The following is a 27537-nucleotide window of genomic DNA, read 5'->3' as shown; positions in this document are numbered from 1 at the left end:
GCATGTCTCTCTGTTGTCCATCATTGAATACACTGGTAGCAACTTTGAAATGAAATTAAAAGAAAGAAAGGAAAAAAGGAGCAGTAACCCCTTTTATTTTCTCTGTTTAAATTCAAACAGAAAACAAACATCAATTTTGTTATACACTAACATCTTCAAAGTACATCATTTGTACAAGAGAAGGACTAAGAACAAAAATGTGTTTACAGAGATCCAAACACAAGTGAATGAAGTACACCTCCTCACACTGCTTTCCGATGGTATTCAGGAGGGGCGACTTCATAATCGCTGGCACTAAACAAAGTTGCAGAATTCTTTGCCAGGTACCTAAAAATTAAATGTTATTCGTTAACAAATTTTTAAAAATCTTATCTTGATACAAATCTCTTCCTACATAACATGGAATATACATAAGCCTATTAACATTTTACTAAAAATAATAATCACTACCTCACAGAAAAACCACATTACAAGAGACCATATAACATACAGCTATAAAGAATAAAGTACCCTTCCTCATTTCTAAACAAGGAGAGGAATTTTTGTCTTCATCAACTTTGAACAATTCTTAAGAAACAGCTATTATCCTATTATATGGCAGTATTACCCAAAAAGAATACTGTAGATATTGCTTTCAGTCCTTCAAAACTCTTTTAAGTATAGACTCAGAAATGTACAAGTAAATCAAGCTTAAACTTAAAATTCACACCACAAAAAAAGAACCTGAAATTTCAAATGGTAGTAAATCTTTGCTTTCAAAGGAAACTGAAGCTGGGCATGGTGGTACATGCCTATAATCCCAGTTCAGGAGGCTGAGGCAAGAGGAACACAGGTTCGAGAATATAACTTAACACGACCAAGTCTCAAAATAAAAAATAAACAGTGTTGAGGGTGTAGCTAGGTGACACAGCTCTTCCTTGGCATGTGAGAGGCACATTGGCTTTTGATCCCAAGAACCATAAAATTAAGTAAGTACTTAAGGTCCAGAGAAGATAATTATCTTTGGCAGAACAAAGGCCATAGATTCCCCAGGTACATGTTGTAATTACAAAGTTTTGTTTTGTTTTGAAATAAAATGCATGGTTATTGTGCAAAAATCCAAGTATGGAAATTTTCAAAGTAGAAAATAAAAATACTAACTTTTCCTACCAGTAGGCTCAAGATAATTAACTATGACTCATATATGGAAAATCAAATGTTTTGCAAAAATTGAAATGTTTCTCACCAAATGAGGGGAATTATACCACGCCTCACCACTACCAACCATGCCTCACTACTACTAAAAAATTTAATTTTTCTTCAACTGACAACATTGCTATCTTTCTAAAGATGTAGCAACCAGTATTTCCCTTTTCTCCATTTCTTCAATCTTTTGTTTTGTTTTTGTGGTGCTGGGGATTGAACCCAGGGCCTTATGGATGTGAGGCAAGCACTCTACCAACTGGGATACATTCCCAGCCCATTTCTTCAATCTTTTAAACTGAGATTGAAGAAATGGGGAAACACCTGTAACAAGAGGTACTTTACTGATCAACAATTTCTATTTTATTATACTGCTGAACATGCTTTAATGATCCCTTCTACTACTGCCATTTCTATAAATCTCCTGTGACATACTTTTCATTGGTTTGTTCATCCTTTTATTGAATAAAGAAAACATGTCTTCTTTATGAATTAAAGGTAATTCTTTTAAACACAACAGTACCAGAATATGAAAATATTACTCTACTTTTTTTATTATCTTAATAGGTTTGAGATTTAAGCATTTATATGCCAACTCTATCATTTGTTCCATTAAATACCTATTCTACATTGTTTTAGCAATTAGTATCAATCTCTCCTATCTCATCAATTTTTAGTATATCATACCAATTCTTGCGTCTAATTTCAACCATACTTAAACTTACTTGAGGAAATCATGAAGATAATTCAGTAATAAAGCAAGGCTCTTCTCATCCAGAGGTGTATAGGCCAACATTGCTCCAATTCGTACTACAGAAACAAAAGAATTTAGCAAAGTTACATATAAAGCAGCAACATCATCCCAGTTCAACTATGTGAGCAAATACAACCATCAAAATTTGAAAATTACATGATTTTAAAACAAGTTTTGCTATTTAACTTTTAGACAAGAGTTCAAATTGCAATGAAGCTGTGCGGATTTGTCCCTCCCATTTTTGTGGTGCTGGGCATTAAACCCAGGGTCTCCTGCATGGTAGGCAAGCAATCTACCACTCAGCTATACCCCTAACCCCTGTAGTCAGGGTTTAGAATGTTAATGATTTTACCCCTCACTCATTTAGGGAACACAAAAAAATTATTAAAAGCTAATAAAATCACATTTTCCAAAAGGTATATTACCAAATAATCTCAGTAGATGTGGCGCTCCATACACCTGGGACATGGGTGCATCAGGATGATCTGCAAGGATTTCAGCATACTGAGGTCTCTCAAATTTGTAGAGCAGTTGAGTGCCCAGCATTACATTGAAGTATTCTTTTATTCCTGCCACAACTTCATTAACAGCATACTCCCTGAAAATGAACAAAAGCCATTTATTTCCACAACTGGTCACCGAAAACTGAAAAAGAAATTAATCCAACTAACACAAGAGTAAGGAATTCAAGGTCAAACTAGTAGTGACAACAAACTACTGCTGAGATTTTTTTTTTTTTAATAAAAAATTTAACAAGGATACATAAAAAGTTTCAGAAATATGCTGAAGCCAAGTTTGGCCCTCAAAATAAGAGGTTTTATACTTTCAAATGGTTAAATTTTAAATGATTCCATAAGTACCTATACAACTGCTTCAATTTTACCTAAAATATTCACTATTTGAGCCTTTAGGAAAAGTTTGCCAGCCCCTGAATCAAACCAGTGAAATTCTAATGATGGTACTAATATTCCAAAAATATAACTTCAGAGATTATTTGGGAATAAAAATACTTAAGAAAGATTCTCTGAGTGTATTAAAGGGGTTAATTCTTACTTATTATCTGTGTTTCCTCGAGATTTCTTGTAATTTGCATAATCCTCAAGAATAGAATCCACATTCTTCTTCGCAGGAAGATAAAAGAGCTATGCAAACAACAAAAATCTACATAAATACAAATATTCTTTTTCTGTGAAAAATCATACTGGTAAGCTTTTATGCAACAAAAGTTTCAAAATAGGAGAAGGCATTATTATTCAGCCCTTGAAACATGGATAACACTGCTAAGAACTACAATCTTAACTATATTTAGCTCCAATTAAATAAGCTAGTGACCATCATACTGATGATACAGCTTTTTTTTTTTTTTGGGGGGGGGGGGTGGTGGTGGTGGTGGTGCTGAGGATTGAACCCAGGGCCTTGTGCAAGGTAGGCAAGCCAACTATCAACTGAGCTATATCCCAAGCCCCTGAAGATACAACTCTAACTATAACTGACAATCTGCTGGTCATACATATAATCTCTACATATAGAATACACATTTCAATGATATTATCAAGGCATTATTTACTGTTAGCATCTTATGTGCTAGACTCACTCTGAAGCAGTAACAGAACTGCCTTTCTTGTCCTCGTTATCAATACTATCAGGTAGGGACTATTATTCCACTAAATGTATTAAAAACTAAGGCACAAAATGACCAAGGAGCTTGTCTGAGGCCATGGCTATTAAGTAGGAGAGCCATAGCTTAAATTTTGACAGCTTAGCTGCAGCCGTATAATCCTCCCAACAAATCAGAATTCAGACCAAGACCACATCATCTATAGCCTCTTGAGTCTCACAATCATCAGTCATCCATAACCTCCAGCCCTACCTACACCATTTGTCTGTTTAAAGAAATCATTTAATGTGTTCTCATTCTGCATTTAAGTAACTATTGTGGGGTTTAACGTGTCCCTCTCTACTCAACAGTCCCATCATATAAAGTAGAAAATGAGTCCTAGAACCTTAATGAGATTCAGGTTCTTCTGCAGAGAATGCTATGTGTAGAGATAGATATGTGCAGATCTTTCATTTTCCAATGACAGACCAATAAAAAAGGATTCTCTTAATTTTCTGGATGAATTCCAGCCCCAGCAACCTCCAAATATCAGCTATATCCAACATTCTTTAAAATTGTCATAAAATAATTACATATTTTATTCCGCTCCAAGTGCTTTTTTTTTCTGAAGTAATTTTCAGTCTCTCAAATAAAATATTATTTATCAGTCATGCTTCAAAATTCAAGTGTCATCTTCTTTGTGCTCACAACCACATAGCACAGAGCTTATAATCTGTCTAGTTTTCAACTTACCTGTTTCTGTCTGGTAATTAAGTCCCAGTCATCAACAAGCCATGGTTTTAGCTCTTCAGGAATCTTTACTTTAACTTCAACTCTGTTCATAAATGTTTCTTCCTAGTAAAAAAAAACAGAGAAAATAAACATAAAACCTTTCTTTGCTTAACAACAACTCTTAAGACTTTTTAGTGCATGTTTATGTTAAGGTAAAAATTCTTGGTGAATTTCCTCTTTTGGAAATGGAGCATTTTGGCTTAGTTTCCCCATTCATTGCTAATGTTCACATGAGCACCCCAATACAACTATAAAGGAACATCATTAATTCATAAAAGTTGTCTTCAAAATCTGTCCCAAAGTACTTATTTTCAGAACATACCAATGTTTGTAAGTTATAAGTTAATAGCTAGTAACTATTGTTACTTAGAAACTTCAACGTCAGTAATGTCAATTAGAACTCTTATTAACAAATTCACTAACTTTGCATATTATATATAACAATAAAACACATTAGTATACTACTTAAGTAGGAATCCTAAAACTATTATATTCATGTACACATATGTGAAACTCATAGGATTTCACAGTATTTGCCAAGGTTTTATTAAACCATGCTGAAATTTAATAAACCATCTATTGTGACCCCGTAGGTCTACCCAATCTAACACAAAGACATAGTCTTAAACACTGATGACAAATTGAAGGCAGGGATAATCTAGAGCTACACATGGAAACAAAGATACATACAAATATATCCTTTACCCCAAAATAGGAAATTTCATTAGTTAAGCATGTTAGCAATGCTTTGGGGAACCAAAGTTCTATGATTGCTTCTTGTTGTGACATAACATGACTTAGACTAGAAATCTAACAGGCTATTAAAAAACTTAAAATCTTACATTTTCAACAGTAGGATCTACCCGGGCCCTTTTCTTCCGAGGAGGCTGAGGTGTCTCACTGGTACTGCCACCATCTCCATTTCCAGGTGCTACAAAAGGGGTGGGATTGGCGGGGGGGGGGGGGGGGGGGGTTTGCAGGTGAGAGGTAAGCAAATAAAATAAGAAACTCTATAGAAAACAAATTCTTAACATGCCTTCATTATTTCTCCATCACATGGTTATTTGAATCTAAGAATCATAATTCTACGTGAAACAACTTTTATGAATATCTCTACCAAACATTTAGTACAGGCTATACTTAATAATATCACCATCTTCCATTGGTTAAAAACATGAGACTAAAGCAGATGAAAATAATGAAATCCTTACTAGTTTCTTCACGGTTAAAAAAAAAAAAAAGAAAAAGATCAGTTAGGCCTCTACCACTGTGTACATTTCTATTTATAACATTACCAGGGAGATTCATATTTGAGACCATTAATAAATATATTAAGCTTATTTCAAAATGTCAGTTTTTAAAATAGTGAATTTAAAATACATATGCTATAAAGACAAAATAGGTTAATTTAAAGAAAGTTAATATTCTTACTTTTCTGTTTGTTCTTTTTGGTTTTCCTAAAAGGAGGGGGGAAAAGGAAAAACAAAGTTATTTCTAGTAAACTATTTGATTTCCCCTTTACTGTGATTAAATTCACAAAAAAATACTGTCTTTATGGATGAGGTACTTAAATCATAGTTTGGGGCTCAAACACAAGTATTTTTATTGATGTTTAAATTCTCATCTTCCTCCACAAAATGGAAAAAATAACCAAGAATCCTTTAGGCGACATACTTCCAGAATTATGTGTTAAAAGTTTAAGAATTTTTATTAGTTCCACCAAAAAAAGGAGTTTTAAAAGCCATAATACTTTAATTATTTTCGTTTTCCTTTCCAAAACACTAATTTTTTATTTTAGATTTGTACATTTCCTTAAACACCAATCATGTTAGTCCAGTGATCTAAACTTTTACTTTTTTCCCCTAAAACTATATTCCCTCATTTTCAATACTATACTTTTCTCCTAAAGCTGATGTATCTCTATCTATAATAGCAACATAACTTGAGTCTATTTATATCTGCCAAATTATAAAAGTTTTGTCTCTTTGCATAATTATTTCCAAAACACAAAGAAAACCATTGACAAATATAATCTACAATTATACATTACTTCTAGTTGGATCTTATCGAAACACCTGAATCTTGTTTTTTACTGTTCTGTAAGTCTTGGGGTTATCCCCCTGCCAGAAATCAAATTAACTTACGTTTGGTTATTAAAAAAAAAAAAATCTGAAGTATAGGCTTTTCCCTGCCTCTGAAAAGTTAACGTTTGTAATACAATATTATGGGGACAGTATTTGAGTCAAGATAAAACATAAAATTTACTTATACATGCTAACAATAGATGAAGACAAAGAGAAACCAAGACACTTTACATTAAATCTTTATTCACTCTATAAAATTAAAAATATTGACACAACTGATCTCAACTCTGAAGAATCTATAAACCGTACTTCAATGAATCCTAGTAGTAAGGGCTATCTATGTACTACTGCTTCAACATTCTTGCTCATTTTATTAATGAAGCATGCAAACTAAACTGTCTCAAAATGTGCAATGTTTCATACAATAAATTGCTGATATTTGATTTATATCATCAAAACAGAAACCGCTAGATTCTATTTTGTTTAAATAATAAACCGCTAGATTCTATTTTGTTTAAATAATAAACCGCTAGATTCTATTTTGTTTAAGTTCTTGACTCACTAAATAATGAATCACCAAAGCACAGCCTACTACATTAACCCTAAATGCCAACAAAATTCACATTCCCTATTGAGAAACATGCACCCAAACATGAAAAACCTAGACTACTAAAGTAGTGAATGTAAATCTGATTCTCCAAGTATCTTATTATAATAGCCAGAAGCATTAATATGTATTCAGAGAAAACTATATACAGTTACCAAAAACTGAAGATGCACTAGCACTAAACTGGACACGAAAGTCATATTAAAACCTCAAAGCAAAATAAGAATCCTTAAAATAATAATAACCCTTAAAATCCCCAACATATTTAATTGCTTTTTTTTCCTGGATGAGGGGTGGCACTGGGGATTAAGCACAGGGTACTACCCTTTACCAGTGAGCTACATCCTTAATCCCCGCTCCCTGTTTTTAAAACTTTTTAAGGCTAAGAGTCTTGCTAAGTTTACGCAGGCTAACCTCGAACTTGGGATCCTCCTGCTTCAGTAGTTAAAAGATCCAGTAGACAACTGTCAAGGTTTCCATTTTTCAAGGATGAGAACTTTCAATTTAAAAACTTTACCTCATGTAGTTACTCAGTCATTCATAACACTTTATACTCAAATACAAAAAAAAAAACCAAAAAAACAAAAAACATCTTAGGCACACTGCCACTTTGATTTCTATACCAACTTTTAGCACAGTGATAGAGAATTAATTATAAACCAAAGTTTTACTTACTGATAAAACTCCATTTTTATTTAAAAAAAGAAAATGAATGCCTTTTAAGAACTCAACTGCTAATCAAATTCTAATGAATACTACTACACAGTCACTTTCCAAAGAACCAGAACATAGAATATTTATATGAATCACCCTGGAAAAATAACATCTAATCCTTGCCAAACTAATTATATTCTCACAATAAAATACTAAAACTACTGGCCCTCAAAATGTATAATTACCTTTTATCACTAACACTTAAGACTTTAGTAAAAAAGATTGTTAACTCTAAAACCATAAGTAAAGATTTCTCTGGTTTCAAAGAAAAGTAAATTCTTCAGATAAATCACACTTCAAAGTTTTTTTTTTTTTTCCTTTAACAAGAAGTGCATGAGGGGCTGGGGGTGTAGCTCAGTGGTAAAGGCTTACCTCACGAGATGTGTGAGGCACTGTGATTCTCACCACAGCATATACAACACCATATACACACCATCAACAACTTTTTTGTTTAAAAAAAAAAAAACAAACCTTATTGGGGGGGGGGGGGGAGTGCATGACCATTCACTAAAATGACTTGTTTTTCCAAGAAAAATATTAAAAGTAGAAAATAAGCATTTCTGAAAAATTGTTTCTTTTCTTTTTTTGGCCACACTGGGGGATTGCACCCAGGAGCACTTTACCACTGAGCTCCCAATTCTTTTAATTTTTTATTTTGAGACAGTCCCGCTAAGTTGGCTACACTAGTCTTGATTATATTTTAAGTTCTAACCATGTTCCAAAGTTGTTTTTTCTTTTTATTGATGGTACTGGGTAACTGAACACAGTGGCACTCTACCACTAAGCCACACCCCCTGCCCTTTTTACTTTTTGAGACAAGTCTCACCAAGTTGCCCAGACTGGCCTCAAACTTGCAATCCTCCTATCTCAACCTTCTAATAGCTGGATTACATATGTGAGTTAACCATACCTGGCCAAAAAGTTTCCACTTTCAATAAAGTCTAACACATAGTGAGCATTAAGTTTGAATTATAAAACAGTATGCAAAATTAAAACAAAGAGCTTCTTACACTTCAACATTTTTCTGTTGCAGACCAGATGTCTTCTTTCCTGGAGCAGCCCCTCTCATCTTCCCCTCTGCATACTGCTCCCTTCAAAAATAATTACAATTAGGATCATCATAAAAATAATAAGTACCATCATAAAAATAAGAAAATAACTAAGAGGTTCTTCCAGGGGTAGCCAGTGGTTGTGCCTTTTGTAGGTTTCCCCTTGCCTTAAACCTGAAGATGTCTCCTCCAGCCTGTGGGCAGCATGCCCAGAGTCCCAGACCTTAAGACATTGTGTTTAGTTGCAAGGATTTCTCCATGTATGTTGTTACTGGTTCATTTGTTACTGTTTGAAAGGGTGCACATTTGTGATCAACATTATAATAAAATTTAGATTATACACTTGAAAAAAGGGGGTGGTGCTAGGGTTGTAGCTCAGCAATAGAGTGCTCACCCAGCACGTGCGAGGCCCTGGGTTTAATCCTCAGCACCATATAAGAATAAATAAATGAAATAGTTTTAGTTCAACTACAACTAAAAAATAAACATAAAAAAATAAGTATTTATGTAAAAAAAATGAATTGTGCCAGCTTAATGTCAATCTAGAATTTATATTCAAATCAAGGTTCCCAAGCTTATACACTTCTGGAACCAAGTTTTTAACAAGTTAAACAAATGACAATATATTTACAAAAATCAAAATTCAGGGAAGAGTGAAAGGCCTAATATTTGGCTCTTCCATATCTACCAAAATTAAAATCAATGTAATAAAAGAGTGACCATAATAGGTGTCTCATGTAACTGAAAGAAAAATTCCATTTCTGTTTTAAAATTCACTAATCCCAATGTTTTCTTTTAATTTGATTCCAATATTTTTAGTACACACTTCAGCTTTAAAAGTAAATGAGGGGGCTGGGGTTGTAGCTCAGTGGTAGAGCACTTGCCTTATACGCATGAGGCTCTGGGTTCGATCCTCAGCATCACATAAAAATAAATAAATAAAAATAAAGATATTGTGTTCATCTACAACTAAAAAAAAATTAAAAAAAAAAAAAAAAAGTAAATGAGGGCTAGGGATGTGGCTCAAGCGGTAGCACACTGGCCTGGCATGCGTGGGGGCGCTGGGTTCAATCCTCAGCACTACATACAAATAAAAAATTAAGATGTTGGTCCACAGAAAACAAAAAAAAAAAAAATTTAAATTTTCTCTTTAAAAAAAATGTAAATGATTGGGTTATTTGTTATCTTATTGTCTAATTTTTTGAGTTCTTTGTATACTCTGGATATTAGGGCTCTATCTGAAGTGTGAGGAGTAAAGATTTGTTCCCAGGATATAGGCTCCTTATTTACCTCTCTTATTGTTTCTTTTGCTGAGAAAAAACTTTTTAGTTTGAGTAAGTCCCATTTGTTGATTCTAGTTATTAACTCTTGTGCTATGGGTGTCCTATTGAGGAATTTGGAGCCCGACCCCACAGTATGTAGATCGTAGCCAACTTTTTCTTGTATCAGACGCCGTGTCTCTGATTTGATATCAAGCTCCTTGATCCATTTTGAGTTAACTTTTGTGCATGGCGAGAGAAAGGGATTCAGTTTCATTTTGTTGCATATGGATTTCCAGTTTTCCCAGCACCATTTGTTGAAGATGCTATCCTTCCTCCATTGCATGCTTTTAGCCCCTTTATCAAATATAAGATAGTTGTAATTTTGTGGATTGGTCTCTGTGTCCTCTATTCTGTACCATTGGTCCACTCGCCTGTTTTGGTACCAGTACCATGCTGTTTTTGTTACTATTGCTCTGTAGTATAGTTTGAAGTCTGGTATCGCTATACCACCTGATTCATACTTCCTGCTTAGAATTGTTTTTGCTATTCTGGGTCTTTTATTTTTCCATATGAATTCATGATTGCTTTATCTATTTCTACAAGAAATGCCGTTGGGATTTTGACTGGCATTGCATTAAACCTATAGAGAACTTTTGGTAATATCGCCATTTTAATGATGTTAGTTCTGCCTATCCATGAACAGGGTATATTTTTCCATCTTCTAAGATCTTCTTCTATTTCTCTCTTTAGGGTTCTGTAGTTTTCATTGTATAAGTCTTTCACCTCTTTTGTTAGGTTGATTCCCAAGTATTTTTTTTTTTTTGAGGATATTGTGAATGGAGTGGTTGTCCTCATTTCCATTTCAGAGGATTTGTCCCTGATATACAGGAATGCCTTTGATTTATGCGTGTTGATTTTATATCCTGCCACTTTGCTGAATTCATTTATTAGCTCTAGTAGTTTCTTTGTAGACCCTTTTGGGTCTGCTAGGTATAGAATCATGTCATCTGCAAATAGTGATAATTTAAGTTCTTCTTTTCCTATTTTTATGCCTTTAATTTCTTTCGTCTAATTGCTCTGGCCAGTGTTTCGAGCACTATGTTGAACAGAAGTGGTGAGAGAGGGCATCCCTGTCTTGTTCCAGATTTTAGAGGGAATGCCTTCAATTTTTCTCCATTCAGAATGATGCTAGCCTGAGGCTTAGCATAGATTGCTTTTACAATATTGAGGTATGTTCCTGTTATCCCTAGTTTTTCTAGAGTTTTGAACATAAAGGGATGCTGTACTTTGTTGAATGCTTTTTCCGCATCTATTGAGATGATCATATGGTTCTTGTTTTTAAGTCTATTGATGTGGTGAATAACATTTATTGATTTCCGTATATTGAACCAGCCTTGCATCCAGGGATGAATCCTACTTGATCATGGTGCACAATTTTTTTGATGTTTTTGTATCCGACTCGCCAGAATTTTATTGAGGATTTTTGCATCTAGGTTCATTAGAGATATTGGTCTGTAGTTTTCTTTCTTTGAAGTGTCTTTGTCTGGTTTAGGAATCAGGGTGATGTTAGCCTCATAGAATGAATTTGGAAGTTCTCCCTCTTTTTCTATTTCCTGAAATAGCTTGAAAAGTATTGGTATTAGTTCCTCTTTAAAGATTTTGTAAAACTCTGCTGTATACCCATCCGGTCCTGGGCTTTTCTTAGTTGGTAGTCTTTTGATGGTTTCTTCTATTTCCTCAATTGATATTGGTCTGTTTAGGTTGTCTATATCCTCCTTACTCAATCTGGGCAGATCATATGACTTAAGAAATTTATCGATGCCTTCACTATCTTCTATTTTATTGGAGTATAAGGATTCAAAATAATTTCTGATTATCTTCTGTATTTCTGAAGTGTCTGTTGTGATATTGCCTTTTTCATCCTGTATGCTAGTAATTTGAGTTCTCTCTCTTCTTCTCTTTGTTAGCATGGCTAAGGGTCTGTCGATTTTATTTATTTTTTCAAAGAACCAACTTTTAGTTTTGTCAATTTTTTCAATTGTTTCGTTTCGATTTCATTAATTTCAGTTCTGATTTTAATTATTTCTTGCCTTCTACTTCTTTTGCTGTTGTTTTGCTCTTCTTTTTCTAGGATTTTGAGATGAAGTATGAGATCATTTATTTGTTAGTTTTTTCTTTTTTTAAGGAATGAACTCCAAGCAATGAACTTTCCTCTTAGAACTGCTTTCAATGTGTCCCATAGATTCCGATATGTTGTGTCTGTGTTTTCATTTATCTCTAAGAATTTTTTAATTTCATCCTTGATGTCTTCTATAACCCATTGATCATTCAGTAACCTATTGTTCATTCTCCAAGTGATGCATGATTTTTCCTTCCTTCTTTTATCATTGATTTTCAGTTTCATTCCATTATGATCAGATAAGATGCATGGTATTATCTCTACTCCTTTATATTGTCTAAGAGTTGCCCTGTGACATAATATATGATCTATTTTTGAGAAGGATCCATGTGCTGCTGAGAAAAAAGTGTAACTGCTTGATGTTGGGTGGTATATTCTATATATGTCAATTAAGTCTAGGTTATTAATTGTGTTATTGAGTTCTATAGTTTCCTTATTCAACTTTTGTTTGGAAGATCTGTCCAGTGGTGAGAGAGGTGTGTTGAAGTCTCCCATGATTATTGTATGGTGGTCTATTAGACTCTGAACAGACACTTCTCAGAGGAGGACATACAATCAATCAACAAGTACATGAAAAAATGTTCACCATCTCTAGCAGAGAAATGCAAATCAAAACCACCCTAAGATACCATCTCACTCCAGTAAGATTGGCAGCCATTATGAAGTCAAACAACAACAAGTGCTGGCGAGGATGTGGGGAAAAGGGTACACTTGTACACTGCTGGTGGGACTGCAAATTGGTGCAGCCAATTTGGAAAGCAGTATGGAGATTTCTTGGAAAGCTGGGAATGGAACCACCATTTGACCCAGCTATTCCCCTTCTCGGTCTATTCCCTAAAGACCTAAAAAGAGCATGCTACAGGGACACTGCTACATCGATGTTCATAGCAGCAATTCACAATATCAAGACTGTGGAACCAACCTAGATGCCCTTCAATAGACGAATGGATAAAAAAAATGTGGCATTTATACACAATGGAGTATTACTCTGCATTAAAAAATGACAAAATCATAGAATTTGCAGGGAAATGGATGGCATTAGAGCAGATTATGCTAAGTGAAGCTAGCCAATCCCTAAAAAACAAATGCCAAATGTCTTCTTTGATATAAGGAGAGTAACTAAGAACAGAGTAGGGAAGAAGAGCATGAGAAGAAGATTAACATTAAACAGGGATGAGAGGTGGGAGGGAAAGGGAGAGAGAAGGGAAATTGCATGGAAATGGAAGGAGACCCTCAGGGTTATACAAAATTACATACAAGAGGAAGTGAGGGGAAAGGGAAAAAAAGGGGGGGGGGGGGAGAGAAATGAATTACAGTAGATGGGGTAGAGAGAGAAGAGGGGAGGGGAGGGGGGATAGTAGAGGATAGGAAAGGCAGCAGAATACAACAGACACTAGTATGGCAATATGTAAATCAATGGATGTGTAACTGATGTGATTCTGCAATCTGTATACGGGGTAAAAATGGGAGTTCATAACCCACTTGAATCAAAGTGTGAAATATGATATATCAAGAACTATGTAATGTTTTGAACCAACAATAAAAATTTAAAAAAAAAAATGTAAATGAGAACAATTATCTTACAGACCATACACACATAGTCTGAAAGAGTCCCTTCTGCCCTGTTCCCAGAGATGTGTATGAACAGGAATACCTCGTTTCCCCCACCAACTGTGCCTTCCACAGAGCTCAAGAGGTAAGACAGTAGTCTTACTGTAGTTTTAACAATGAGTTTATACCTATAGCAATTCCCAACTACATGCAGCTATGTTTTCAACCAACCTCTAAAGACAGATGCAAACAATGATAGGTTGCTATTTCCTTTACCTAGAAAAGGCTTATCTGATTACTTGAAGTCAAAGGCATAACACAACCACTGACACGTACCAATAATCATTTTATAGGCAGGCAGGCAGCCAACATTGATTCCCATTGCTCATTCTTTGTCCCAAATCTAATTTACAGACATTTCACTTCTATATTCATTTCTCAAAACAAACTTACTGATTGGCTTTTTGGAGTTCTCGCTGTTTCTGCAGATTGGTGTCCACGTACTTGAGCACTCTGCTCTCTGGAACCCATTCATCCCAACTGAAAAGGAATAAAAATATTATTCAAAAACATTTTCATGATGATTCAGACTCTATCCTCCAATTAATTTTTAAAGATCCAAGAGGCAAGCCCTTGGATTTCTGAAATAATGGGATATGGTACTACAAATCCATTCTCAACTAAAATGAAAATCTATTTAAAGTTGTCTTGTAAAGAAGGAAAACTTCATATTCTGAGAAGCAGCATTCCAAATTTAAACTGCCAGAATTTAAAAGATTATTCAAATCAGTTTTAGAAATAGCTAAAGACTGTCTAAGCAATTAGCCTATGGGACGAAAATATCTTAAAATTTTTCAACTGCCAAAGATGAAACAGAAGTTCATAATAGGGGCTGGGGATACAGCTCAGTTAGTAGAGTGCTTGTCTACCATGCACAAAGCCCTGTATTCAATCCCTAGCACACACACAAAAAAAGTTCATAATAAATTGACCTAAACAAAGAAACAAACAAAAAACCCTACTTATGTGTAATAACTAAATTACAAGCTCTCTGACTTATTTTCACCACCTGTAAAATGGGGGATAATTAGATATTAAGTACCTATATCTCATAGGGTTATTATGACAATGCATGCAAAATACTTCAGTATCCCTGACAAGAAACCAAACACAGTATGTCAGAAACACATTAGAAACTCTACCAACACTCACCATCTAGATTACTCAAGTAAGTTTGTACATTAAAGTATTACTATGATTTACCAGATTATACCACTCTATTTTCATTCACTCACATATGAATACACAAATTTCCAAGGCTGACCAGAGGACTTTTTTTGAACACTAAAAGGTAGAACAGAATCACTCTATTATAATGTTGACAAGGCATTCTGGCACTTCTGCTGGTGTTCATATAAGGACAATATTTCTTAGGGAATGAACTTTTTGAACAAAGTGAGCCTTTTCTCCTGCTGATGGAGCTCCTTTAGTGACACAATTAGGTGTGTTCTCAAGGCAATATCTTTAACAATTTCCCACCTCTGACCTCTTATAGAATATAGCCAAAGGAAAAATAAATAAAAAGCAATCCTCAACACCATTCCTAGAGAAAACTTTAAAACATGCATTTACCTAGAGGTCAGGAGGGGGTGGTGTACTGAGGGAGCTCCTTCAGGAACAGGAAAAAGGGCTACAATATCCTCACGTGTCTTCAAAGTTTTTTCAGAGCGCCTGGGCCTCACAGCACTTCTGATACAGATAGCATAGTACAAAGTAATCTCAGTAACTAGGTGCAGAATTTAGCTTAAGCTTTATTAAGTAAGATTCATTTACAAATGGAATATTTAAATGTCTGTGTCAACAAATTCCAATAAGATTTTTGAAAATTTAGATATATCTTAGTATTCTATTGTGCTTGTGAAAGTATACATAAACTAAAATTTAAGAAAATTTCAATTTGGGGATTGAAGTTTTGTGGAATTATTTTTTTAAGAGAGTCTACAAACCATTTTAAAATGAAAAATCTTTTTTTTAAAGTATACATTTACATCTATTTCAATTCTCCATAAATCAAAGGGAGCTAATTGTTATTTGACATACACTTTAGAGACTTACAGATCGCTTCCCCCAAAATGTATGCAGTGAACACACCTTGATGTAAAAGCCAAGTCATACTAGTTCCCTTTATAGGTTAAGAGCTGAAAATCCTTGCCAAAATCAAGGAAAATGAAATGGACAACATCCTCTGCTCTGAGGAATACCTTCACAAGAATAACAAAATGGAGGCCAAACACACACAAAAATTTTTTAGGTCAAGCATAAAAGAATCTCAGAATTTTCTAAGGTAGCTTGTGACTAATTCTCAAAGCCACAATTCATGAGCAGAATATAAAAAGTATTAAAAAGACAACATACTGCTGGGCATTTGATTAACTCCTCTACCTTTCAAAGTGGATTTAAGAGTTTCCACCTTCTTCCTAAAGATCAATTTTTTTTTTTCAAAATTATGTTTATATACCAAATTCAACCACAAAAAATACATCTCCAATACATTATATCTTCAATAGACCTATGGAGACACGGAGAAAAAAAGCCTAATATCTATTGCGGGGAGTGGGAGCGAGGGAGAAGTGATGGAAATGGGAGAACAGTAGAATGAATCAGACATAATTTTCCTGTGTTCACATATGAATACACAACCAGTGTAACTCCATATCATGTACAACTCAAAAATGGGAAGTTATGCTCCACGTATATGTATGATGTCAAAATACATTCTACTGTCATGTATAACTAAAAAGAAAGAAAAAACCAACAACAACAACAAAAAGAAAACTGACATATAATGACATTTCTTTAAATTTCCTGAAGTGGGGGGGGGGGGGGGGCATCTACAGAAACCAACCATTCATTTATTTCTGGACTATAATCCATCAAATGGGAAAAATGATTGTTTTTTTAAACAGTGAAGTCAGGAAATACAAGTATTTGGTATTTTCACGATCTCTGAGGAAGTACAAAAGCCACTTAAAATCCAGTCATTGAACTATACACATCTATGTGTAATTTTATACAGAATACTTTATTTTATATATACTTTATTGTATATTATATATGAAAAAGAGTCAACCACAAAAATCATTCACAGCTATTAAAGTCAAATCCTAAACAGTTCTTTAAAAGTGTGAGAGGTTGGGCACTGGGGTTGTGGCTCAGTGGTAGAGTGCTCGCCTGGCATGCATAAGACACTGGGTTCAATCCTCAGCACCACATAAAAGTAAAATAAAGATATTGTGTCCACCTAAAACTAAAAAAATAATTTTTTTTTTTTTTTAAAAAGTGCAAGAGGTTGTGCTGGGTTTGTGGCTCGGTGGTCAAGTGCTTGTATAGCACATGTGAGGCACTGGGTTTGACCCTCAGCACCACATTAAAAAAATAAGTAAAATAAAGGTATTATGTCTACCTACAAGCAAAAAAAAAAAAAGCTGAGAGGTAGGGAAAAGTAGGTCTACCCATAAATTTGCTTTGCTTTTGATTTCTTGAATGGACTTTGAACTTTCCCGCACTCACAATATGCATATTTTCTTTCCCACAGAGAATGGGAATACTCAATTTAACTGAGTATCAGTAGAATAACAAAATATGTAACTGAAAACTAAAATGCATTTTTAACACTTCATTTTTTTAAATGGAGAGAAAGCTATGATACACCAGGATTAAGATGAATTTTTCTGTTTCTGCATATCAATCTAAAATCAGTTTACATTCTAAAACACCAAAAGACAGTTTTCTCCATTATTTTCCTAATTTCTCAGTATTTTAAATAAAAAATCAATAAGATCACTCAAGTAATAATATTGCCTACTTATTATTAGAAGCTCTTTATCATTACCATGAGAGAATTTTCTATGCTAACTAAAACTTTCTCATTTAATACAGTAGGTTACATGTGTAATCTGTGCATTAATGTATGTAAATCATATTCCACTAAAATAAAACACACATTCTCATTTAAAAAAAGAAAACTCAAAAAGTTATCAGAACGTACATTCATGCATATTAGATTTCTACCTTTCCACAGCTGTACCAATGGAAGTTAAAGGTCTAATATGTTAACAAAGAATATTTAACATATAAAAAATTTTTCCTAATGAAATAAATTTAGCTGGGCACAGTGATACATGCCTATGATTCCAGTGACTCAGGAGGCTGAGGCAAGAGAACCCAAAAGTCAACATCAGCCTCAGCAACTTAGGAAGACTCCATTTCAAAATATTTAAGTGTTTGCTCCTGCAGCACATATACTAAAAAATACTAGAATATAGGAAGTTAACATGACCCCTGCCCAAGAATGATACACAAATTTGTGAAGCATTCCATGTTTTTTAAAAAATATTTATTTATTTATTTACTTTAGGTGTGGATGGACACAACACAATGCCTTTATTTTTATGTGGTGCTGAGGATCGAACCTGGGTCCCACCCACGCTACACTGTGAGTGCTCTACTGCTGAGCCACAATCCCTGCCCATATTCCATGTTTTTTAAAAAAATAAACAAAATAAAAATTTAAATAAGCAACAGGTATAGCTTTGTGGTGGGGAAGGGTGCTGGGTTGGTCACCTGGAGAGAAGACTGTATAAAAGATCAAAGTCAATGTGCCAATAAATTCAGTAGAAATTTTCCAAAGCAACAGCACCATGCCTGGGTCGGATGACGCAAAGCATTAAGTTACTAGAAACAATTCCTAAATAACTAGTTCCTGGTTAGTTATGTTATTTTTGAAGCAAAGAACATCATTAATAAAAGTAATTAAAAACCTCTCATAGTAAAAATTACAAAAGGCCCAAATAAATTTATTAAGATGAAATTATTTGTGGGCCTCACGATATTTCTAAACCTCACAAAAATGGGTTGATCAATTCTGTCACATTTTCAAACCAACTTTTATACTATTTCCTTTTTCACACAGAAAAACCCAACTAGTTCGGAGTCTAACTGCTTGAAATATACATATAGTCATTGGGTTGATGCTAAGGCCAAAAAAGGTACCCCAAAATGTACCAAACTGTAAAAAAATGGGCTGCTTCCACTCATCATTCAACCACTATTTGACACCACACTAGAATCTAAGACATTCTTCCAAAACTCACATACATTATAAAATAAAATGGTTACCAGTGCACACCTATAATCTCAGCTAATGAGGCTGAGATGGGAGGATGATCAAGGTCAAGGTCAGCCTTGACATTTATCAAGACCCTGTCTCAAAACAAAAAGGGTTGGGATGTAGGTCAGAACTAGCATGTTCCTGGGTTTAATCCTCCAGTACTGCAAATAAACAAATGAAATGAAAGGCCTAGTAACTCTCATTTCTAATAGTTTCTTCATATTACAAATGGCTTACCCTTGCTTCAAAACATACTATATTACATTAAGACATCACAAAAATTGCTTTTAAAAATCTAATACTCACTTTTTATTCCAACCACTGTAATGTATAAAGTATTTCACTTGTTTGTCCTTTATGGCAACCTTCACGCACTGAAATGAAAAAAAGACAAATTCACTTAGAAATATTAAGAAACAAGAGACGCTTCCTAAATAACTTTGAAGTATCCAATCTTTCAAGGACAACTACACAAAATTTTTGACCAACAAAATTAACAAAAATTGACTCTAAACACTAAGATTTTAAAGAACTTGAGTTACAAAATTGTAAATTTCGTTGATCAATAGGCCCATTGCATAAAAGGTTACCTCAAAATTTAAAATTAATGAGCTAGGTAAGCAAGGTAAGCTATCCAAGCACAGCTAATGAAAGCTGTAATTGGGCTTTAAAAAAAAAAAAACTGTATTCAGGAACTTCCTTCATTTCAAAATGATTTGATTAGCTTATGAAAGGCGATATACTGATTTGTTTCAAAAAACAGCTCTTAAATTCCTTCAAAAAAATCAAATCAAAACCAATTATTAAAGTCATTAACTCTGACAAGTGATGATTATCTGGTTTTGGTTTTAAAAGTGTTCAAAAGGAAGTCAAACAAACCACAATTAAGTTAATTCAATAGCCATTTAAAAAGTTATTTGCTAGAAGTGTTTTATTGCCAGAGAGAAAACCCAACCAGTTTAAAGTTGAATTATCATTAGTTCCTAAAACAGAAATAACACTCAAAATATCAATCTTTAACAGGATTAGTAATTTTATAAACATATTATCTATTCATTCAAAACACAAATAACAAAAAGTGAAAATGGTTAGCAAAGAACTGACAATTTATAATTATGCTAAGAATATTTTCACAAAGATAAACTATTCACCAGATATTTATGTAGAAATGGCCTTTGAACATCATACTATTTTGTATTTTATAATGTGCATAGGTTCCCCCCCCCCTCGGTTTTGGTGGTAATGGGATTCAACCCAGGGCCTTGAGTATGCTAGACAAACACTCTTAATACTGAGTTACATCAGCAACCCTATGGTTCAACTTTTAAAACTACTGCTATAAAAAGTACACTAAAGTGTTTAAATGTGTGTCTTGTACTGCAGCTGTAGCTCAGTGGTAGAGTAGGCTTAGCACAAGCAAGGCCCTGGGTTCAATCCCCTACTAATTTGTTAGTACCAAAAATTTGTACTTAAAAAAAAAAAAAAGTTATCAGAAGCCCAGGTACAGCTCAAGCCTGTGATCCCAATTGCTCAGGAGGACTGAAAGTCTGACATCAGCCTCAGCAACTTACCAAAACTGTCTCAAAATAAAAAGGGATGGGTATGTAGCTCACTGGTTAAGTGCCGCTGGGTTTAATTCAATTCCCAGTATCAAAAAAATAAAAAAAGGAAGTTATCAGAAAGGAAACATTTTTGGACTGCGTACAATGGTACATGCCTTAATCCCAGCCACTCAGAAGGGTAAGGCAGAAAGATCCCAAGTTGTAGGCCTGCCTGGGCAATTTAGGGAAATGGCATCTCAAAACAAAACCTGCAGGGGGCTGGGGATATAGCTCAGCTGGTAGAGTGCTTGCCTTGCATTGCATAAAGCCCTGGGTTCAAGCCTCAGCACCACACACACACACACACACACACACACAACAACAACAAAAAAAAACCCTGCCTTCCTCCCCCCTTCACACAAAAAAGTGTGAGGATGTGTAGCACAATAATAGAGTGCTGGCCCAGCATACACAATCCTGAGCACCACAAAAATAAATTAATTAAACAAAATGCATTATTTACCTTTGGCTAAATGTACTATACTGGTTTTTATAACCTGAGCACACAATGATCAAGGAGGGAGCACACCTGCCAGGTTTTAAAAGTAGCCAGTGCACCAACAAGTATATTGTTTTTAGTATTTTTCAGTTACCTTTAACACTAAACAATCAGCTCAATTTTTATAAAACAATCAGCTCAATCCTTACTCAGCAGATTATATTTGCATATAAAAGTAACTGGCAGCCCTCCCTTATTAACTACAAAATACTATTTCCTTCCACAACCAACCTTCACTTTCTATCATTTTCCTCAAATGCTACTTTACCTAAAGAATCTTCTGTAAGTTAGGTAAGATACCATGAGTAAGAATGTTTTAATTTGTTTGACCCACTAAGTAGTAAGAAACCCAGAACAAAAAAAGGGGGGGAGGTGCAATCTATGAAAAAAAAGCAACTCTCCTACTGAACCCAACAAAGAAAACACTGAAATTTGATATTAGAAGTCAGATTTAACCAATAGTTTTGGCCAACTTCTCAAAAGGAAGATTTCATACCTTTGCTTCATAAAGGAGAGGCCCATGAAAGCACAGCACTCGCTCACCTGTAAAAGTGAAAAGTATTGCATTAATTCTAAACCCTTTCCATATATAGATTCAAATCTGAGAACCATCACATTTTATTATAATCCTAGCAATATTAGGAAAAATGGGTAAAGCACAGGGCATATAAAATTCAGATTAAACTTCACCATAAGTTTATGCCAGGGCATATAAAATAAACCAAAACAATTAGTGTTAGCAATTTATTTAAATCATCAACCGCTAAGCAAATAATTATTTACTGTAGCTACCTATTGAGAAGGATGATTAATTTATTCTAACAGTACTATCCAGAAATCCAGGGTTTTGTTTTGAAGTTATATATATCTTATTTATTTTTATGTGCTGCTGAGGATGGAACCCAGTGCCTCACACATACTAGGCAAGCGTTCAACCACTGAGCTACAACTCCAGCCCCAGGAATCCAATTTTTAAAATGCTTTTTTATGTATTTTTGTAAGTTTTAGGAATTTAAACTTCCACCTACATCTCTACTTCCTATGCTTTTACTTAGCAAAATATTCTACATATTGAAATTTCAATGTGCATGCAAGTTGGCTGGAATTTTAAGGCATCAGCTATCTGTGTTCATTCCTCAAATATGTTCAATAATGTACAATGAACAAAACAATAGACAAAAAAAAATCCTCACCTTTAGAACTTACACTATATATTGAGCTCATCATTAGAATAATAAAACCATACAAAATCTCAAGAGTGCTATTGGATGAGACATCTCATCTCTATGATAAAACAAATCATGCAGGCAATTTCTGGTAATTGCCTCAGATTACACTTGGTATGTAACAAAGATCTCACACAATTTTCTGTCCATTTGGTTTCAACACATCCAGAGGCAATTAAAGTATTCAACAGGGTCAAACTGCTTTAGCTGTAAAAACTGAAATAACCTACTAGACCAATTCTAGTTAACTATAGGTTCCACCATTTTAAAATTACATGGTATTGCTTTTAAAGCATAGCTTTAAAAGAAAAACATGATTTATGGATATACCTTCAACCTGAAATAGTTAATTCCACAGCGTATCTTAATATTTCTCAATACAGTTATCTGGGTTTGTATGCGACCTATTGTGCAAGGCACTGACAGATTAATAAAGGACCCTCACACCTAGACAAATAGGTTTGTACAATTTCCTGGATTTCATGCAGTAACTACCTTTATAAGTAATAGAGAGAATGCCTATTGAGCTACTTGGGAGAGTCACAAAGAAGGAAGATAGTGTAAACAATTCGTACAAAAGCACTGAAGTGTTAACCACTATCAGAAATACTTTGCAGTTCACTACCCCTGGAGCACAGGATAAACATGTGAAAGTCACAGAGACTATGAAATATGAAACATCATATAGGTCATGCTATGAAGTCTAAATTTCATCCTACAAAAGAATTCCCAAAATTAATCAAAGATCTTTTAGAGTATTCTTCAACTATGAATTTAATTTCAAGCCTCACCAGAGACAGAATCTCTTATTAGACTCTGCAATAACTTTCACTTTTAAATCAAAATTCTCATAAAATCTTTGTGCAATTCCTCTTTGAAGAATTACTGCTACAGGCTACTGGGCCTATATCCAGCTTGAATTTTAAGGTGATTACAGATTAGTCAAAAACTTCTCCAACATCCCAAGGACAAGAACCAAAATGGGTAAACTACTCTACTAATAAACAGTAGCACCATAGATCATATATGGATCTCGTTTCACTTTCCGATATATTTTCTTTCTTTTTTAATATTTTTATTTTTTAGTTATTGGCGGACACAACATCTTTGTTTGTATGTGATGCTGAGGATTGAACCCCGGCCGCACGAATGCCAGGCGAGCGCGCTACCGCTTGAGCCACATCCCCAGCCCTCCAGATATATTTTCAAGGCGTTCTGAAATACCATACTTTTTAAAAAAAATCTTGACTGCTGATACCAAAACTACTGCACTGAGGCCCTCTTGGATCTCTAGTTACCTATCCATAATATTTAGTTGAAAAAACATAACAGCTACCTGAAGAGTATAAACCATGATTTAAAAAGAAAGAAAGAAAAAAGCCTATTTTTCTTGGCAATGGACAAAAAGATTGGGGAACCAGCAACCCACTGTTATCAGATAGGAAACTTTCTCCACCCTAAATGTTTTCTAATATCAAACTACAAAGGTAATTCTGCCCAAATGCTGTCAAATTCAAAGTTTTCCATTCTCCCACTGGTTGGTACTTTCCTGACAGAGTCAGTCTTCCCTCAAACAATGACTAGATGTCCACGATTTTGTTTTATCCCATTGGGGGGGTGGCGGGGTGGGTACTGTGGATTGAACCCAAGGGCGCTTTACCACTGAGCTACATCCCAAACCCTTTCACTTTGAGATAGGGTCTCACTTCAGTGCCCAGACCTGCTTTCAACTTGCCATCCTTCTGTCTCAGGCTACAAAGTCACTGGGAGTGGCTGGGATTACAGGCCTGTGACATTGTGCTATCCTATGCTTTAACAGAACTTCAAGTAGAAGACCAAGTTCTGTGCAAAAAAGTCACTCTGCTTAAACTGCTAATGGAAAATACATTTTACCGTGTAAGAAAAAACTTCTGCATTTATAAGAATTTGGGGGGAGAGGGGCTGGGGTTGTAGCTAAGGGTAGAATGTTTGCCTTACATACAAAAGGCCCTGGGTTCGGTCCTCAGCACCACATAAATAAAAAAATTAAAAGAATTGGGGGGGGGGACATTTTATGACAACTCTTATTTCTACTCTTCTACAGCATTTCAAGATAATCTTGTTAGCACTAAATATTTTTTCAAAATATTCTCTTAACATCTTAAAATTTCTCAAAGGTGATACAACTCAGCTTCGAAATTCAAGTGAAAACATACCTGGAAAATAACTGTAAATGTAGAAAACCTTAAATAGCTTTCACAATCTTGCCCAGGGGTGTCTTTGTTCCTACTCTTCTCCAATTATACAACTATAACCAGCACAGGGATTCTGGTTAGCTGTTATTCTCCACCTCACTCTAACATCCTGCTAGAACTAAAGCACTTCCTTCCTCCAAAATGGACACCCTTGACTGCCCCTCCAGAGGGATTCTGCGATTAAGTTTTTGTACTGATAGCCTGGTGAAGCTTTATGACCTCTCAGAATATTTTAATAAACACATAAAACACACCAAATTACAAAAGAAAACAACTGTTGAAGCTGTTTTCAAAGCTATTTTAAACATTGCTTTCTCTAATATTAGGGAGTCCCTTATTTAATGCAGTAAACAAGATTTAACTGCTAAGCCAATTAACTACCATAATTTTGAAGCAATGAGCATAAATAACATCTTAATAATAAGCCAGGTGTGGCAGCACATGCCTGTAATCCCAGCAACTAGGGAAGATGAGGCAGGAGGATTCCAAGTTCCACATCAGCCTCAGCAACTTAAAAAAAAAAAAAAAAAAATTTAAAGGATATGTAACTCAGTGGTGGTAAAGGGCCCCTGGGTTCCATATCCAGTACCAAAAACAATAGCTTCATATATTTTTCAGGTAACAGTGAAACATAAAAACGAACAGCTAATACTTCTGTTTTCTTTTGTGAGGATGTAAATTGATAATTGAAATAATAAATTTCAGCTAGATGATAAACACAATATTTTCCCCATTCAAGTTCACATTCCATTTTCATTATATCCACTGACTAGTGGTAAAGCGCTTGCTTGGCATATGTGAGGCCCTGGGTTCAAAACCAAGTACCATTTAAAAAACAAACAAAAACAAAAACCTTGTTCTGAATCACCTAGAAGAATAAAGAAATCTATAAAAAGTCAGTTTACCCAAATGAGAGAAACAGATATTAATGGCCACCTATCACCGAAAACACCCCCTGAAACCCCTTAAATACACCATAGTTTCAATATACTTGTTTGGGTTTTATGATTCGTGGAAGTAATTTCAACGCATTAAAAATCTGAAAACTCTGGGCTTGGGTTCAGCCATAGAGCGCTCACTTAGCACGTGTGAGGCCCTGGGTTCGATTCCCAGCACCACATAAAATAAATAAATAAATAAAACAAAGGGGTTGTGTTCAACTACAACTAAAAACTAAAATATATATATCAAAAACTTTTCAAAAATCTTAAATGAGAAAATTATGCAAGCGTTTGGACATGGAACTTATGGTAACTGGCATGTACATCCATAGAGAAACGCAGTTCCTCTTTGCCTACAGTTTTACTTCCTTTTCAGTTTAATCTTAAATCTCCACCCAAATAGATGGGCTGGAAGCACTGGAAGAGTGATCTTCACTGGAAGTCAGATTCTAACGTCAGTAAATCCAAAATAATAATCAATAAGCTTTCCAATTATTGTGAATCAAATATTACTGCAACTGGTCAAACTGCTGTATTTTTTTAAAAAATCACGTTAAGACCAGGGACTTAGCCCTTAACACTTAAGTCGCTTTTAATTATTTTTTTACGAGCGACCGCACAGGAAGAGCGCACTCACTTTACCGTAGGATTTAGGCGCGGTGCTCTCGGGTAAGCTAAAATGATGCCTTCGGGCAACACCAAACTGACGGAAACGCCCTACCCGCTCCTCGGGATTTTTTTCCCCCTTAATCCCCACCCACCACTGAGGTAAACGTTAGCACCGGGTCTGCGCGAGGTCGCCGTGCAAGGGGGCGCTGCATCTGCCCTGAAGCGGCGCCGGCGCACGGCGCCGAGACGCCAGCGGCCATGATGGCGCGGCCATCTTGCAGCGGCCATTTTACAACGCAGTTCTCCCGCCCCGGGGCGCCAAACCAACCCCCACGCTCCACAACAACATGGAGACCGAACGTTTCAACCATGCCGAGGAAGGTTGAGGGTACTCTAGACGGCCCGGGACCGCCAGCCGTTGCTGACCACGAGGCCAGGCAACCGGCGCGAGCTCGCAAAACAGGCGCCGCTCCCCCCCACACACCGCCACATCACTTCCCCTAACCGCCGCCATCGCGCCCCAGTCGCCTCCCTACAATAGGCTGCTTTCTCCGCGCCCTCTTCCTCAGAACAATAACATGCACGAAGGCCTTGCCACGCGCTAAGCGCTCCCTCTCCACTCCGAAGCCCTAGCTATGCTTTAGCTTCACAGAACATTTTTTCCAGATGACGCACTACAACTCACCCTCTGCAATGCGCTTTCCCCGCACAAAGCAAAGCCCGCCGCCTTCTCTGGGCGCGGCTCGCGCTTCGCCCGGCCCGCAAGCCTCGACCGTCCCGAGCCCACCTCCCTCCCCTGCGCCGTTAGATGCCTTTTCCCAAGGGCACAGACTCACCCTCCTGGAATTTCGGCTTCGGGTCCTGCTTGGGCGCCATTTATAAGTGATTCGCCGCCTCCTCCTTCTCCCACCACCCCCGACTACCGCCCCCTACTCTCTACCCCACCCAACTTCGCGTCAGACGCGCCGTCAGGCACAGCCAGCTCTACATCCTGGGCCCGATTTGCCAGCGCCCGTAGACCTCACAACACAGCGACCTGCGCATCCGCCGCTCCAGCCAACGGCTGCCCGCCGCGCACGCGCCTCTGCGCCCGTGCTGTCCCGGGGCACGCCGGGATGCGTAGTTCCGAGTTCGTTGACGTGCAGCCGGGGGAGGGGCGGGCGCCCCTCCTCCACCTCGAGTCGCCCCTCCACCTCGAGTCGCGGGCTTGTTGGAGCCCAGAGCTGATTGTGTGCGTCGTTAGGGCGGGGTGGGGGTAGGGTGAGTGAGGCACTAGACCCTCCAGGACGAAAGAACGGTAAAGACCCGGTGCGCGTCCCCGGAACAAAATAAAGCCACACAGACTTGGGTGTTGAAGTGGCCAGAGAGAACAGGGCGGCCTCTCGGCGGTGTCTCCGTGGGGCAGCTTTAGCGGCAGTGATGAGGCCTGCCTCTGGAACGTTCGTTGTACGGGAAGCCCACCCCCTGGCTCTTTAGGGGGCTTGTG

General features: G+C 36.2%; 1 protein-coding gene and 1 non-coding gene across 4 annotated transcripts; one reads left to right on the top strand and one right to left on the bottom strand.

Annotated features, from left to right (window-relative positions):
* Positions 1 to 66: 66 nt before the first annotated feature.
* On the bottom strand, positions 67 to 26993 carry Morf4l1 (mortality factor 4 like 1). Of its 3 annotated transcripts, none has more exons than XM_071608541.1 (13): positions 26888 to 26993; positions 21538 to 21584; positions 19248 to 19315; positions 15404 to 15520; positions 14225 to 14311; positions 8741 to 8821; positions 5757 to 5782; positions 5168 to 5256; positions 4287 to 4388; positions 2990 to 3078; positions 2362 to 2534; positions 1908 to 1992; positions 67 to 327 (listed from the first exon to the last, which is right to left on the bottom strand). In XM_071608541.1, exons 1-13 carry the CDS (start codon positions 26925 to 26927, stop codon positions 243 to 245), a joined length of 1089 nt encoding a protein of 362 aa, XP_071464642.1. In that variant the 5' UTR covers positions 26928 to 26993; the 3' UTR covers positions 67 to 242. The 3 variants fall into 3 exon arrangements, with proteins under 3 accessions (XP_071464642.1, XP_071464643.1, XP_027781872.2); XM_071608542.1 differs by having other exon boundaries at positions 15404 to 15517; XM_027926071.2 differs by lacking the exon at positions 15404 to 15520 and having other exon boundaries at positions 26888 to 26992.
* LOC114085147 (U6 spliceosomal RNA) lies at positions 18052 to 18157 on the top strand. The gene has a single exon (XR_003581430.1). It is a non-coding gene; the product is annotated as a U6 spliceosomal RNA (small nuclear RNA).
* Positions 26994 to 27537: the final 544 nt, after the last annotated feature.

The sequence above is a fragment of the Marmota flaviventris genome, chromosome 2 (genome assembly GCF_047511675.1).
Source record: "Marmota flaviventris isolate mMarFla1 chromosome 2, mMarFla1.hap1, whole genome shotgun sequence".
Classification (NCBI taxonomy): domain Eukaryota; kingdom Metazoa; phylum Chordata; class Mammalia; order Rodentia; family Sciuridae; genus Marmota; species Marmota flaviventris.
The sequence above is the reverse complement of the archived record's forward strand: the minus strand, read 5'-3'. Positions and strand labels throughout refer to the sequence as shown.